General features: G+C 37.8%; 1 protein-coding gene across 4 annotated transcripts in view; it reads left to right on the forward strand.

Moving 5' to 3' along the window:
* LOC108966747 overlaps nucleotides 1-15,248 on the forward strand; it is a 40,255-nt gene extending 25,007 nt beyond the window's left edge. For 3 of the 4 annotated variants that reach the window (XM_018929791.1, XM_018929805.1, XM_018929799.1), the window contains exons 3-12: nucleotides 405-604; nucleotides 3,259-4,338; nucleotides 4,640-4,718; nucleotides 6,828-6,931; nucleotides 7,257-7,400; nucleotides 9,474-9,698; nucleotides 10,077-10,283; nucleotides 10,363-10,573; nucleotides 11,435-11,567; nucleotides 11,631-14,108. In XM_018929791.1, coding sequence (XP_018785336.1) covers nucleotides 405-604; nucleotides 3,259-4,338; nucleotides 4,640-4,718; nucleotides 6,828-6,931; nucleotides 7,257-7,400; nucleotides 9,474-9,698; nucleotides 10,077-10,283; nucleotides 10,363-10,573; nucleotides 11,435-11,567; nucleotides 11,631-14,108 — 4,861 coding nt within the window. Of the gene's footprint in view, nucleotides 1-404; nucleotides 605-3,258; nucleotides 4,339-4,639; nucleotides 4,719-6,827; nucleotides 6,932-7,256; nucleotides 7,401-9,473; nucleotides 9,699-10,076; nucleotides 10,284-10,362; nucleotides 10,574-11,434; nucleotides 11,568-11,630 lie in introns of all 4 variants that reach the window. The other variant, XM_018929784.1, reaches the window with a different exon arrangement.
* The last annotated feature ends 2,048 nt before the right edge of the window (nucleotides 15,249-17,296 follow it).

Raw genomic sequence — 17,296 nt, forward strand, 5'->3', positions numbered from 1 at the left:
TAGCAAAGTGTTACTATATCGCGCCGAAATGTAGGCAATGTTTTGCGCATAATTTAGCCGCATAGCTACTAGAACTTACTCGACGGAAAACCACTTTTTTCACACACATTTTCCATAGAAAATTTGATTAGGAAAACAAAAAATCTCCTTATTAGTCATAAACGAAAATCTTACCTCTAAATATTTATTTATATATTTTGAAAATGAAGCTAATCATATTTTACACAGAGAAGCTAAATCTGCCGAAAGTTAACCTTTTGGATTTGTGCTAGTATCCATTCCTGATTTTACTATAGTACAAAGTTCTATTCTCATAAGATTTTTTGATTTATTCTATATCTCTCTTTAACTGTAAACCGAAGTCAATCTACACATCCCCCTACCGACTCATATATTCTTTGCAGGTGTTATAATAATGAAAGTAAAACTTTCAAGAATCTACCGATTGGCGGTTGTCTGCGTTCGCCCGGCGCACTATTACGTCAAAAGTCCTTTCACACGCTCAACGAGTTGAGTCGTTTCTGTCAAACTACCAGCTGCGATGTCCGTGCGTCAAGGGCGACGAAAAAGGGTCAGACGCGGACAAGCGCGCATGCCTGGAACGGTAAGGAGAAGTACCCATAATGAGCAAATGCCAGTGGTACAAAGTCGAATTTTACAAACAACAATAAAAATAGCAAACCATTATTAATAAGAAAATATATTAAAAAGAAACATTCACGCTAACCAAAGCACTCACACGCCAATAAATCACAAGTTACATGCTCATGATTACGCTTTCGGCCTTATTCCACATAAAATTTGACATATTCATTTACCCCACATACTATTATTATGGTATTCATCCACTTCACTAGAAGAAGTTGGTTTCCGTTACAAGCAAATGGTGTGGAGTTTTGGGTTTAATTGGCAACCGCATTGTTCATCGATTAAATTGAATTGCTCATATCTACATAAATGCATTGCATTCAAATGCGCACACATACATACATACATACATATTATTAATTTAACACAAGCCCACAAACATGCACCTTAAATTATATATATATTATATATACATACATAGGTACTTAATTACAACTAATCAAGCAAATAAGGAAAATATTCTACTCATACGTCATTCATTTGGGCAAGCTGTGGATTGCGCTTTGCTTATGTCATTGTATTGCTACAGTGGCTTCAAAACGTTCACGCCTTATTGTTTATAAATGGTTCATTCCTTCACTTATAAATTGATGGGGTATTAAGTCCAAGATTAATTGCACACAGTGAGAAAATGGGAGAATTTATTACTTTTTAAAGAAAAATAAATGATTATTCGGGGAAATATTATTTATTCATATTTTTGAAAATTTTTTTCTAAAATACTTTTATGGTTTTTTAGGAAAAAAAATATAAAAATATATAAAATATTTCCTTTTTTATTTTACTTCCAGTTAACAGTCAAAGTTACGTTGTTTTTAAATCATATTTCGGCACAATTTTCTAGCTTTAATAACAAAAAACTTAACTCGAATTTCTGAAAACAAATATCGAAGAGCGATCTCAAAACGCCGATTTTTTAAGCCAAATTATATATCAATTTTAACTCGTTTATGGTAATAAAAAATAGCTTATTTGGGAGATTTGATGTCTAAACTCTGAGAAATGGAAGAAAACATTTATATAACATATTAAAAAATTTTGTCTTTTGCTGTTATCATATACATTTATTTACATCTATCCTTTTCAACTGAAATCGATCTTCATTTAAGTTTATTCTTCTGCAATTTTTCATTTGGATCGTTAAAAATATACTACTAACGAAGAAATTTTGAAATTTTTGGAAAAAAAAAATATTTTAAACTCGGTCGTTGCGACGCCATTTCCAGTGATCCCTCGAAAAAGGTCCGGCCGCGTTGGCAGGATAACTCCTTACAGGATCATCTAAAGTGAAAAATACGTGTTTTAGTTAAAACTTAAAGCTTAACTTAGAACTTGGACGAAGGAAAACAAACTAAAAATTKGATTTAAAAAAAAAAAATTAAAATTTCAGTGAAAATTTCGCGACATTCTTTTTTTTGTACGTGTGGTAATAGTTTTAATCGAAAAAAATACTTTGTCCAAACCTTTAAGAATTGTATCTAAAAAGCCTGAGTAAAATTTCATGAAGATCCGTTGATTAGTGTTCGAGAAATCTTACCAACCGACTTTAAAAACACAGTTTCGAGAAAAACGCCTTTAAAGGCGGCACACTTAGCCTAGCTAGTCTCGAGCGCACAAGTTACCAAGGCTGTATCTCCGAAACTATTACCCAGAGCAACTTGAAAGTCTAGTAGAATCTTCTAGAGGTGTTTTAGAATTTAATAAGATAATAAATTTGATTTTTTAAAAGCCGTAAACCCATGTAACCCCACAATTTTGACTTGCGCTTATAGTCGCTATTTGCTGACTCAATTTCATCGAGGAGAAAAGATCGTTGTATATATTTTCACATATAGCAGTTACAACTGCCTTTGGTGTTTTTGGGCAAAACAATAAACCAATCTTAAACTGAGTTCTTGAATTAAATTATACCTAAAATCGCTTAATGACGTTGCAATTATGCAACTGCTTGCTTTCTACTGTTCTTTTGACGGACTAAGAGCCGTTTTCCCAATGTCTGGCTGGCAGCCAACTGTCAGATAAGTTCTGGTAAAAAAAAATATTCTTTAAACAAAAGAAAGAATTTTGGTTAAGTTAACCGGTTAAATTAAGTTTAAGTTAAGTTCTGGTTAAGTTAACCGGTTAAATTAACAGGTAAAGTTTAAATTAAGTTCTGTATAAAAAAAATATAATTTACCAAAAGAGAGAGTCTTGGTTAAGTTAAACAAAATTTAACTGACAGATGACTGCTAACCAGACATTGAAAAGCGGCTCTAAATTTATTATACTTAATTTTCCATCCAAACAAACTTATTTTCATATATGTATGAATGTACGACTACTTTCTATCTGCTAAATCAACTTTTTGCTGAAGTTAGGTTGTGGTTTGGAAGTCTAACTGTACCTGGTTTAGTGTTTTCATTCTTTTACTTATGTTTTACCAATCTTATTATAATTTTTGTTTCTGTCGCCGCTTTTTATTTTCGCTTTACTCTTATCATTTCATTGCGCCAATTTAATTGCTTATAATTTTATAGTTTTTAGAGATTCTATTTAAACATACTCTCATTTCTTATTTCTTACTTTTCGTTATCTCCGGCACAATGAATTCGTTGCTTTGTGCCCACATAGACAATATTCAGCCGCATAGTTTAACGCTCAATCGTGCGAGTTGGCGTAAAGCGCGTGCCGATAGGCGTGAAGAAGCACAAGAAGAGGAGGAAGAAGAAGATGAAGATAGTGGTGGTGTAGGCAGTAGCTACTACTACATTGATAACACACCTGACATTGATAATGACAACGGCGGCTTTGTCGATGCAGATGCCGACAGCGTTGTGGTGTTGAGACGTGCAGCGTCTACGCCCAGCAAGCACAGTAGCAATAACAATAATAACAACAGTAGTAGTAATAACAATAACCATAACAATCGCAATAGAAGTGATAACCACGAAGAACAATACTACAGCGCGTTACGTGCGCCATGCAATAACAGCAATAACAACAACAACTCAATACAGCTGAACGGTGATAATAGCGACGATAACGGCTGTGATGCCGCAAATACATTCCGTTGGTCTGAGCAATGGACACCAAACGTGGCTGTAGCCAAGATACGCACGGCCATCTCGTGTACGTCCAACGATTTGCGTGAAATGGAATTTCTATTGCCGCAAACGGGTGTAAATAATATAGCAGCAGCAGCAGCGACAACAAYAACAGCAACAGCGTTAGCAAGAAATGCCGTAAAAATGGCAACAACAATGCCATTAAGTGCCAACAACAATAATAACAATAACAGTCATCACAACAACAACAATAAGAACGACGGCAATAGCAATAAAATTTTGAGAATGACTGCGGACAAGCAGCGCAGCAATGGTCCAAGCAGTGGCCTGAGTGTGGCACGTCAAGCGCGCAACTCTGTGGCCGCACAACCGCAGGCTCCGCTAACGGCCAAACAACCGAAAATAAACGCCAACGAATCAATGGAGTTGGCACTAAAACCGCCGAACTTAGCCATTTACCGCCATTCGGCATTTGTGCGTACGAAAAACAACGGCGACGGCAGTTTAAGTAGCGATAGTCTTACCACCAACGTCGGCGCTGGCAATTGCGGCAACACGCCGTATCGCAATAAAATGTCGAAGAAACAATTAAAGTTGGCTCAGGCGCAACTGGACAAATTGAATCAGATCAATTTACATCAACATGGTAGGCTAGCCTAAAAGTAGGCAATGCGCTTTTAGTAATAAACAAATACAAAGTAATCTCCACTAATCTTTTAATTTAACTTAGCTGTAAGAATTAACGTATAAGCTTGCTAAACTAACATGTAAGGGTATTTAACCTGCTGCTGCTTCTTCTTCTCCGCCAGTTGTTGTGCGACTTTTGTGCAACGAAATCTGCGCTTTCACTAACCTTAAAAAACAAATTTGGCATGTATTCTATTTTACACATACATATTCCTGTATACTTTTTTGTATGATTGACTAACCTACCTTTTTCTCTGTAGCTCTGTTTTCGGCAGTCGAACATGGGCATCTCGACAAAGCGCGCACCATTCTGGAATCAACCGATGTGGATGTCAATAGGTATGTAACATTTCGCATTGCTCTGAATTACTCAACTTTATTTATTTAAATGRTGATCCATTTCGAGATTCCCTGATTTTTTATATAAAAAATACAGAAACTTCAAATTTAATGGAGAAGGTTTATTGTCATTTGAAAGAACATTATATGAATTTTTTTCAGAGTTTATGTCTTTCAAATGTTGGCCGGGGCTACGTATCATCGGTGGAGTCAAATTTTCCATTACTCATTCGAACATTTCGATTGGTAACAGGCGAATGACATGCGTGATGTTTTGCTCCTAGGCCTGAATCGAAGCGAGATTGTCTGCATAGACTTTAGACTTTATATACCCCCACAGGAAAAGTCTAACGGTGTGTTATCACACGATCATGGTAGCCAAACGATGGGCCCAAAACGTGAAATTATCTTCTTATCGAAGTGTTCTCTCCATAAATCCATTGATTGATGCGATGTGTGATAAGTGGCACCGTCTTGTTGAAACCAAAAATCGCCGTGATCACGAGCTTTAATTTCAAGCATCAAAGAGTCGGCTATTATGACGCGATAACGGTTGCCATTGACGATTACGTTCTCACCGACATAATTTTTGAAGAAATATGGACCGATTATTCCACCGGGCCACAAACCACACCAAACCATTTTATTTTTTTTTTTTTTTTTGCTAAATAAAATGGCAGCTATTGAATCTCGGCTACTTTGCTTGTTTACATACTCATTGAGCCTCGTCGCTAAACAAAATTTGGCACAAAAACATCCGATCTTCTTGGAACTTTTTAAGGCCCTATAGAGCCGCTTGGGAAGGTCGAGCGACTACAGTTCTTGCAAAAGTTGCATTTTTTTTTTGTTTTCAATTTAATATCTCTACGTAAAATGCGCAAAGTGTTTCCATACACCATTCTGAGTGCTGCGAACGATGCGGAATCGATACCACGGCGTGCGTACTAGATGTGGTCTATTCCGACGAATATTATCCAATAATGAATGCTGGCTCTAAAGATGGGTGATGGTCTTGCGAATAGTACGCTCGGAAGGCCGATTATGTTGATTATAAGTTGTATGAAGCGCTCAAAACACATTCTTTACAGAACGTGAATTATCGTAATAAAGTTGAAGGATTTGCAAATGTTGCTGAGGCATAGGTCTTTCCCTGATGAAATGCCAAACTATACTGAGCAAAAATAACATGACAGCTTGACCCGACTTGAAAAAAGGACCTCTACTTAGATCACGCGTTAGTTTTGATGAATTTTCCAAATAGAACGTCTATTAGACGTATATCAGGATCTACGGTGCCTCTCATCTCTGCGAAACCCCTTAATTAAATTGGAGTGATAGAAAACAGCATAGTATTAGTTTCTACACAAAAAATAATAAAAATTTCGGTATAATTTCTTCTCCCTTAATGTAAACCAAAGCGAATATAAACATCCCAATTGGATAGTGCTGCCATATGCAGCACTAATATTTCAGTCACAAATATTGACGATCCCTTTGTAAACGTTAACATTGCAACTGGTTACGGCATATATATTCGGTTTGGCTTTAATCAACAATAGCAAAATTCAGCCGCACGTAGCTGTCTCTCTGCCAAAACTTAGTACTTGTAGGTAATGTCTGTCAGCCAGCCCAAAAGATTGACATGCGTCAGTTGTCAGAATGTAATTGTCAATTGACCATAAATAGTCAAAGCGTTTATGAAACTCTTTTACATACACGTGTGCTTGATCCTAGGCAGTTTCCAATATTTGACATACTGTTTAAAGTTTATACTCCTATATGCAGTGGTCTTTAGAGGACTCGCTTTTAAGAGGTTGTTTTTACTTTGGTGGTTGAGGCGAGAAGATGACAAAGCTATAAAATATTGATCAGTAATGAAGTTCAGAAAACGAAACAATGATGAAATTTATCTAAAATATTATTACCCACCAAATTAATTATTAAATTTTATGTAGTAGTAATATATGTATCTCTAAATGATGCTTCCTAATATAGTAATATAGAAATATACTTCAATTATATTTTCATATTTATATTGGCTAATTTATACATATATATCTTTTTCTCATTTCGGTTTTTTTTTTATCACAAAAATACTAACAACAACAGCATAAACAGTGATGGCCTGTCAGCTTTGGATGTTGCTGTCCTCAGCAACAATCGCTCGATGACCAAAATGTTGCTGCAACATGGCGCAATCGAGGGCACACAATGTAAGTAGAATTTAAATCAAAATATACTGCTATTTTTTTGCTATTTCTTCATGCTTTATAAACGTACTCCTAAATGTAGGCCAACAATTTTGAAAATAATGGTTTTAAAACCGTTAATATACGAGAGGCATACATTTAGGGTTTCAAAAAATTAATAATAATAAATCAAAATTAAACATAACATATTAAAAAAATTATTTTATTTTATAATTTTTTCCTTAAACATTATTAAAAGTACTTTCACATTTAAACAATTTTTAATTTGCCATACATTTATTTTTTTATTTACACCCATTATTCTAATTGGATTCTATTGCTTTTTCAGTTTCCTCAGATACCATCGGAAACAAGCTGAATGGTCTGCTCAAAGATGCTGAGTCTCGTATACAGGACTTGAGTGGCACATCGGATGGTGGGCTTTGCCAGCCCACATTTGCATCACGGCCGTCCATATCCAGTATTATTATTGGTGAGTTCTCATCACACTTTTAAAGTCAATTTGCAACTATTGTTTGAGTTGAAGTTGGAAAATTATTCGCAAGTGTGTGTGTGTGTGTGTAAATGTATGCACGCTTAAGTGCACAAGTAATTGGGAAGTGGGACGTGTTCGGAATAGTTATGTCATTGTAAAGTTTTTTTGAACTTTACTCTGCATTAATGAAAGTGTAATCCATCTAAGCAATCAAGGACAATTTTAATGACATTTATTTATTTTTAGCTTTTAATTCTGATTAAATGGATATTAATAAATATGAATATATCGGTTTGATTTTTTGCATACTAAATACTGGTAGTCGAAAAAGTGTTTTCGTATTTCTAATAAAGCTTCAGCGTAGCCTTTCGCTTGTGAGACCATTTATTGAGCTCCACCACGCTTGGACCATAATCTTTTTCCCACATTATTGTCGAATTTGATCCACTTTTCGTCTCCTGTTACCATTCGCTTCAGAAAGAATCGCAGATGTTAATTCGGTCTAATAAATTTTTCATAGACAATTCATGTGGTACTCAAACATCGGCCTTTTCATATATTCATATTCATATTAAATAGTTCAAAACCGTTTGATCATGCATGTTAAATTCCTTAGCGATGTCATGGTTGCTTATGTGACGGTCCTGGTCAATCTCTTCTATAATTTTCGCGACTTTTTTTAAGCTTCATTTAACCAAAAAAAAATAAAGTTGCACACTTTTCTCTTGTTAAATGAAGCTTAAAACTCACCTTTCCAACACTATATTGTATGACACATTGGATTGGTAGAGTTTCGGTTAGAATTGTCAATTGGACCGCAAGAGACTTATAGCAACTATAAGCGTTTTGTAAATAACCGATGACTTAACCGATAGTTTGCTTGTAGGGTATATTACTAGGTATATATATTACTTGTACGGTATATTCATTCCGGTTATCTAACACGTGAAAAGTTTGTACATGCTTAGAAGTGAACACTAGACAGAATGGGGAAAAGGAAGTGTGTCGATCCCTTATTTTTCGAAGTCGCCGTTGGTAGGACATTTCTAAATTCTAAGCAAAACTAGGTTTTCGAACCCGGCCAAAAAATTGCACTTTGTTTCATTTTGTAGGATCAGATCATGATTTACACAACAAATAGAAACTCAAACAAACTCAAACAAACTTGGTAATGTAAGCTCCAAGCATCTAAATATTGGTTTCTAAATTGGTTTTTAACTTTAGAAAAACTTTTTCAACACCATATATTAATTGGAAGGTACTGTCAAATCATTAAATTATTTCCGATCAAATTCAAAAGTTCGTTCTCTATTCAGTCCTTTTGGATTCTACTCGCTTATGTAATTAAATTCAATACAAGAAAGCTTGTGTCATCGATTCACCTTTTCTCTGCTCTCTAACCCTGTCCCTCTTTGGCATTAATTCGATATGAATATGATTTGTGCATAAGTCTTAAATGAGGTCAAGAATTTTACATTCCAAATTTATTTAATTATACCAGCACTTGTACCAGCTCTTTGTTCGTTTTGCGTGTTGTCAGGCTCTAATGACTCAAAAAGAGATTTACAAATATACATATCTTCTTAAAATAAATCTTCTCACCCGTTACGAATGTGCCACAATTTATTCTTTTATGCTACGTGGCCTGCACTCGTCCACAAATGCCACTTAACATGATAGATACACTCACTACTCTGCTATTCAATTATTTGTCATGCTGATCATGTCCAGCATTGAATGATCTCAAACATAATTGAAAAATATGAGCACGCATACAACAACGCAATAAGAATAATATTTACACACAGTGTGGCGTTACCCGGAACCACTATGAAATGCAATCAGCAGCGCCACTCGACACTGGACACCGAAGCGGTAAGGCAGACCAAATAAACAATTGAAATGCTGAGACTAGAATTGCATATTTACAAGAACACTTTTTGTTTGCATGTCTGTGTGTATGTTTATCCACACGCCCCACCCCTCCAAACCGCCATTCATTTGTGCATTCATTTGTTCATTGATTCATTGAATGATTTGTTTACTTATTTATTTGTACGCTTGCGACAGGCAACACTGGCTCCTCCGTGACCGGCTGCACAGGCAACGAAATCGAGAAGCAAATCGGCAATTGGGAGCGACGCGTGAAGGGTTTGCGACGCCTGCTGCTCGGCTGGGATCAGACGCGCCCACCGGATGCGCCCGCCTCGGTGGCGGTGGATGTGACGGGCGACAACTCGATAGCGCTGCAAATACTCGAGCCGTTCGAAGGTGCAATTGCCACGAAATTCAAAGGTAAGCGAAGCAAAAACAAAAAACCAAAAAAGAGAGTAAAAAATGACAGCAAACCTGCACTCAAGGGTAAACAAAATATGAATGCGCACAGTTAAGTGAGGATATTGTTGCCTCGTCGAGTCGGTCGCAGTAATATTGACTCTCTGTATGCTTTGGCCTCTGCTCGTCCAACCGTAGCTATGTGCTGCAACTGATTTGTTTACTTTCGATATTTTCATTTATTTATGTATTTTATTTTCTATGTATTTTTCAACATTGTTTGTTTGGCGCACCACAAATTGGACACCGCAAATCCCCCTAAACCAAAAACAACAAACTCTGCCACTCACAACACCCCATAATACCAACCAACAAATCGGGTGTTGTACCCACGCACAGTGCAATGGTCGACTCGTGCGGATTTCAGCAACATTGTGGGCGAACGCGAAATGGTCGACTGGACGAGTTTCCACGGCAATATGGGCACACAGTTACAGATTGGCGGCTTGACGCAAGGGCGCCGCTACTTCATACGCGCTGCTTGTGGCAATGTCAAAGGTTGGGGCGCGTATAAAACGTCTGTGCCCGCAAGCGTTGTGCCATCAAGTAAGCTCAGCCGGAAAGCTCTCTTTTTTCCCATATTTAATTTCTTCCTTGTTTCGTTATTGTTTTACGTTCCGGTTAGGTTGGCGCGATTTCAATAATCGCGAAGATCGTTATGTGGGACGTCAGCGTGTTTTGGACAATCTTTTTACGGCAGTACGTTTGGCGCGACCAGCAGATGTATCAGAGTTGACGTTAGACGTCGGTGCGGCACAACGGCGTAATCCAAAAAAAAAGACTACGATAAAGCAACTATTTTCGGTGGCATCGAAATTTCAAAAGCACTTAAGACGGTAAGTACTACAGTCTTTGGATATAAATTTTATGTTTCGCTCGCTGTCTATGGACATGTTTTTTGTTTACATACCAGCTTCAGTGTTGACAGATACTAAATGCAAAAATAACTCAGTTAGTTGGTTTCAAAGAAAAAACGCCAAACTCAAGTTGGAGCGTTGGGAGCCATGTAAGATATCCACCCGTCTCAACTGGCTGGAAGAGAATCCCTCTTGTCTAGAAGTAGAAGCGGTTTGATCTGTTCAACATTAAAATTATTGTGGTATGCCCTGAGTTGCTAATGATCCAAGACCTGAGATGTTCCTCCAGGGTTCATTACTTCATGAAACCCTTGAAGGAGCTGAATGGTCTTGAGTAGCTTGCTTGTCCTTGCATAACCTATCCTAGTAAAACTTAGTATAGGGGCTACGGACGGTCTTAATTCCCACTGTGCTGCTCAGTAAAAGATTTATGAACTTAATAGTTAGAGCAGAAGCTCCCTTGGCACCTTCTGTTACACCAAAAATTTCTTCCTGAAATTCTGAATTGTAGTCATTAAATTTGTGGCTACGATCTACAGAAGAGGCCCGACTCTTTTCCTATTTCGCCCTTTGTTCGGTCAGTGAAAATAAAGATTTCGTCTTTGGAACTGTCGATCAGAGAACCCTTAGTCAATTTTTCTCCACTCGGAAGTTAAAACATTGGGCTTAATTCCTCATTTATCCCGTATTCTCGGCGACATGTGCGATTTAGTATGAGAGTAGAGATCACCCGTAGTGACGCCGAGCTTGATTAAATTTTCCTAAAATCATTACTATTATCCTGAATACCCTAAGATATTTTTATAATAACGATTATTCATTATCTTTTCTCATTACCAGCGGCATCTACTTGGCGAGCGTCGTTTATTGTGAGGACAAAGTCCTGGTGACTAGTGAAGATTTCTTGCCCGTTATCGAGATAGATGAGACATATCCGAGCAGCTTATATAGTGATTACCACTGGCTAATGAAAGTAAGTACGACTGCTTTGGACTAAATTAAATTATTTAATTTTCTAATGAACCCCTCTACATAGGTTGCCTGCACCTGGGACGATGTAAAGTCATTACGCACGGATATGGAGCGAAATTTAACATCCGCCGTACATTTTCGCACCAAACTCCTGTCCGCAGTTTGTCAAATGCAATCGACGTTGGGTCTCAATGACTTGGGACAGCTTTTCTACAAACCACTACGCGATTCGCATGGCACAGTTGTCTTAACCTGCATACAGTCTGTGAAGAGCCAGAAAACCGTCTCCATACTCAACTCGCGGTGGTTGCCACTGAATAAATTGCAAAAGAAGATAGTTGCACTGCTGGAGGACTACAACATCAGTGAGATGTTAATATCCTCCATCAGCGAGCAAATACACTACCATCAAACGTCTACACAACGTCTAAGTCCAGGCTTATATTTGGGCTATCTGAAAATGCAATGCTCTATGGACCAGATACAAGTGGTGGTGCCGGTGAAGACACCCAATGTGTTGCCTCATTACAAGGTGCGGAACAACAGTCACATCACTGCCGATGAATGGCAAATACTGAAGCGTAAAAAGTCCGCGGGTTCCAACAGTCGCAGCAATAGTCCCTTGAATATGGCGCTGGAATTCAATACAAGTGCTGAAGAGACCACCGAAGGCCAACGTTTATTCCTCTACGACCTCACCAATGCCGCGCATAAATTATTCACCTATATGAATATAAAGCCGGAGGATGCCAAGACGCATCGTCTGTATGACATCGAAGTCATTGAGCACAGCAAAGACATTAGCTTTCTAGTGATCTGTCCCGCCGTCGAGCTGGCTTGTGCCGTGCCGGGACAGTCAGAATTGCTGTTGCAACGTGACGATCTCGCCAGTCTGAGCATACAGGCCTTCGAGATGATACACCTGCGCACTTACCAACCTGGCATCATACAAAAATATGCACGCCTCTCCTGCATACTGGAATTAGATACAGCGTTGGCCACACATTCGCAACGTGAAGCCTTCTCCACAAGCGAACTGCAAACGGCCAGGGAACGCTTGGCGAAATTGCAAGAACTGTCAGCGAACTTGAATGCCGTGTGGAAGAGTGTACGCTGGCTGATGGACGTGATTGCGTTTGCACGCGACAAAAATGCACAATCCTCAGAGATCATGAAAGACATACTTGCCTATGACAATAGCAGCGATAAGTGCAGGGAGGGTCGCACTGTGGATAAGCAGCTGCTACAACCACCAACACGCGATGCGAAATACACAAAAAGTTCCGGACGTGGCAGCTGGCCAGGGCCGGGTGCCAATTCACAGGGCACCAGCAGTAACTGCTTAGCAGCCGAACATTCCAAGTCCGAACAAAATCTAGGACGTAGTGCTATAACGCCCACCTCCTGCGCAAGCATAATACCGCCGCAACAGTCTGCCACCAAATCGCATAGCAGTAACGATTCACGTAAAACGGTCAGTTCCACCGGTACGCAACAATTGCTACAAGTCAGTATGGGTGGCTACACGAGCTCTGACGTTTCGTTGCGCAAAAATAGCGGTGACTCAATGACCTCGTCCCAGTACACAACGCGCAGCTACTACTCGGGTGTTGAATCGGCGCTGGGCAGTAACAACGAACTGGGACAGATCTTTGCAATACCACCCTCACGTTCCGATGACACACTAGCGCTGGGTAGTTTGGATGGAACAAAACACACACATTCCGCAGCCACGCATCGCAAGCGTACCAGTTCCAACATTACACAGCATGTAACGACGCCAATATCCTTGGCCACCGCAACACATTGTTCCAGCTCCGCGCCTTACTTGCCCACCGGCTCAAATCTCTCACTGAAAACCGCTTCCAGCTCTGACTATGACATCAAAACGTCCAAGATCAGTAGCCAAACGGCCGTCGAACATTGCATTGGTGGCAAAGTGAAGGCTGCTTCAAGCGCAAATCTACGAGATGGCGCTCTCTACTTAAAAACCACGCATACTGCACTGCCCAGCGGTGTAAAGCCTATCAGCAGTGAGGAAGCCTCCACCGCCGCTGCGTCAGCAACTACTGCAAAAACTGCCTCCATAAAAAGTCTCTCGCGACACAGCAGCGAAGAGGACACTGCGAGTGGTTCCAGTCACACCTCTGAACAAGCAGCCAATGCCGCCGCACTGAGCAGCTCGCCCAGCTCAGGTATCATACAAGTCTACACTGCATACAATACTGGGCTGGCGTCCGGTACTAGCCTCAAATTGCATGTAACGCCAAAGACAACCGCGCGTGAAGTAATCAATTTGGTGGTGAAGCAACTGAATATGGCGGCAGTGCTGAAAGGCAACAACGGACCCATCTACACGGCGGATATGCTGGAGAACTTCTGTTTGGTGGCAGTGATAGGCGCACGTGAGCGTTGCTTGCGTGATGACTTCAAGCCATTGCAATTGCAGAACCCCTGGCGCAAAGGTAGACTGTACGTGCGACAAAAACACGAACTGCTGGCGGCCATTGAACATGCAAATCGCAAATCTCATCTGATTTGAGTGATGCGAGAGAAGTTATGTGCGGGAGAGAAGCCAATTAATAGAACTTTGCGAAGCTGCTGCCGTCTGTGGAAAATGTAGCACGTTTAAAATTATTGCATTGTTGTTGGTAAAGCTCCGCACCTCGTTTTTTTCCTGTACACTACCTGATCCCATAAACTTGTTAGTTGTAGGTATATAAATGAGCTATAAATGTAAAAGTAGTCTGGTGCGTAGAAAAGACTAGTCGTTAGCTAATCATGTCCCCGGAATGTAGGATATAATTTTTTGTATTTTTTTCATCTTATTTTTGAATTAAAAATTTTAATTTTAAAATATTTTTAGGTTATTTTTTTTTTTGCTATCAGTTCCGAAACGGCTCTAAAATCATACATATTTTTACGTTTCTGTGCCAATAATTATCTCATCAGTTACTAAAGAGCCTTCATTTCCAGAATTTCATATTTCAGATTTTCTAATTTCGAAACATCTTTCATCTAACGGGTTTTCCAATAAGAGCGATACAAAACGTTCTTTATTAATGTGAAAGTACATTCGATTGAATTATGGAAAAAACCGACACTGAACCCAATTTTTGACGGTTTTCAAGCATAAATCGACCGATACTGCCGTAATTTCACTTTCGATATTCGTACGAAATTCATTAATCGTCGCTAGCTTGTTGACATAAACCATGGACGTGACGTAGCGCCACAAGAAATAGTCTAACGACGTCTAATCGCACGATCGAGACGGCCAATTGACTGGACCATTTTGTGAGATAAGACATTCACCAAACTTGGTTTACAATAAATCGATTGTGACACTTGCTGTGTAGCTTCTGGCACCATCCTAATGGAACCACATATTCTCCAAGTCCACATCATCCAATTCGGTCCAAAAATATTCGGTTACTATTGAGCGATTCACATTCAGCCAGAAGTGAGCCTCATCACTGAAGATGATTTTTCGTCCAAATTCAAGTTTTTGGTCAGCCCAATTCACGAACATACAACGACTCTCTTGATCAAGCCTCTTCAGTTCTTGCGTCAATTTGATCTTGTAAGATTTGATCTCTCCAAGATCTTTTAGCGAAATTCGCCACAACGACGTCACAGAGATGCCCAACGCTTGAGAACGTCGTGTGAGGGACTGATTTGGGTCTTCCTCAATTGATGCGCTAGCGGCAGCAATATTCTCGACACTACATTTCACACACTGAGAACATTTTGTACTGTGCCCGTGGATTCAAATTTTTGCACCAGCGGCTCAATTGTTGATCTGACCGGACAATTATGACGACCATAGATTGGACGTAACGTAAAAATATTAACAGAGCATAAAAAAAATATGGCGTCGTTTGATGTCCCTATAGGTCTACTTTTGTAGTGTCCCTTTTGAAAAACCCGTTATTGTTGTTTTTGTACTACATTTCAAAATATACAATCAAAATAACGAAAATAACTATTTTCAGTCCGTTTAGTCGACTTTTTTTATACATATTTTCAATCGAGTCTTCTTGAGTCCTTTTAAAATTCAGACTCTTTATCTTTCTTCAATCGATCTCCTGGAAATGCATAAATAATTTATACGAGGCAGCATATTCGTATATATTCATGTTGAATTATGAATTTAAAAAACGTATCTTATGAATATAACTGTATATGTATGTTCTTTTATATACATATGTATGTACATGTATGTCAACTACGTTCGGCAAGCTCATTTATTAAACCAATTCCAATCCACCAGCAAACTTTAAGTGCATTATGACACAATCCATTCCCAAATTAGACTGATTCCCATAATATATATACAAACATATATATATATATACATTTACAATACCTTTTTTATTCATATACACGCGTATTATCCTGATAAGTTACACTGTAATGCATGACAAAAAAAGTAATTTGTGAGAATTCGTATTCAAGCGCATGAAAAAAAGAAAGCTTACAGAGTATCCCACTGATTTTGAATTACAAAGCACTGGACAAAAACCAAACCGCTTAAGTTAAAACAAAAACATTTTATTATAGTTATATATTAACTTATAGCCATATATAATATATGATATATGTAACTAAGTATGATTTAGGCTGACGAAAGAACGTATATGAATTTTAAAGTCTACACGAGTGCGCAGTACATAAGTATATGTGTAATTATAGGCATATAAGGTCCACATACTTCTAGGGTAGGCGCAGAAATGATACTATTGTAATAAGCAAGTTCTGGTAATTCCGAACTGTAACGAAACACACCAATATCACAAATCGTAAATTTAAGTCATACATATGTATGTATGTATGTACACGTGTACGTATGTAACTATACAACTGAATATTAGACTAACGAAACTAGATGGTATTTTTAGCGTAGTTTTTAATGAAAAATGCATTCAAAATCATTAGAAAATATTAGAAAACATACAATTTATGAAGTGTATGTATAATTGTATGTGTGTTGATATACTATTTTTGTGTACTTGTTGTTTTTTATGTATCAAATATTATCATATATTCATAATAGGTTATGTATTTAACATGCACACATATGTTTATGTATGTGTGTGTATATTTTTAGCACGAAAAATTTTAAATTTATAAATGTTTTGCAATGTGAAAAAGTGCAAATGCTTTAACTACATATGTACATATGTATATATGTATGTACGTATGTATTTTATATATGTATATACATACGATGATGTGCACTAGTATTAGTTTTATAATATATGTGTGTGAGTTATTTTTTAATAATCATACGTAGTGATTTAAGTGGAAAAACAAAAGGATTTGTTGTTTTTGCAATAGCATTAAATGTTTAGAAAAGTGCTCAAAACTGAAAAAACTCAGCAAATATTAAACAAAAGTTGAATTATTGTATGTATTTATTTGATGTATGTATGTAAGCTACATCGTTTAAGGAATTATATAGTTTATTGAAGTATACTTGCAGCATTTTGTTTTTATATAAAATATTAATGTTTTGCAATGCGAAAAAATTAAGATGAAATAAAAATGTTATTTTTCGCTGACTTAGAAAACTTATGAAGTCTTGTTGTTAGTCGTAATTAAAGTGCTTATAAGAACTGTATTTTATAGAAATAAATAAACCAGCAAAATATATAACAAATTATATGTACACTCACAGTGTTTATCAATTAATACATGATTGTTGTTTTTTTGTTGAATGTTAGGATT

The sequence above is a fragment of the Bactrocera latifrons genome, unplaced genomic scaffold, assembly GCF_001853355.1.
Source record: "Bactrocera latifrons isolate USDA-ARS-PBARC rearing strain unplaced genomic scaffold, ASM185335v1 scaffold_10, whole genome shotgun sequence".
Classification (NCBI taxonomy): domain Eukaryota; kingdom Metazoa; phylum Arthropoda; class Insecta; order Diptera; family Tephritidae; genus Bactrocera; species Bactrocera latifrons.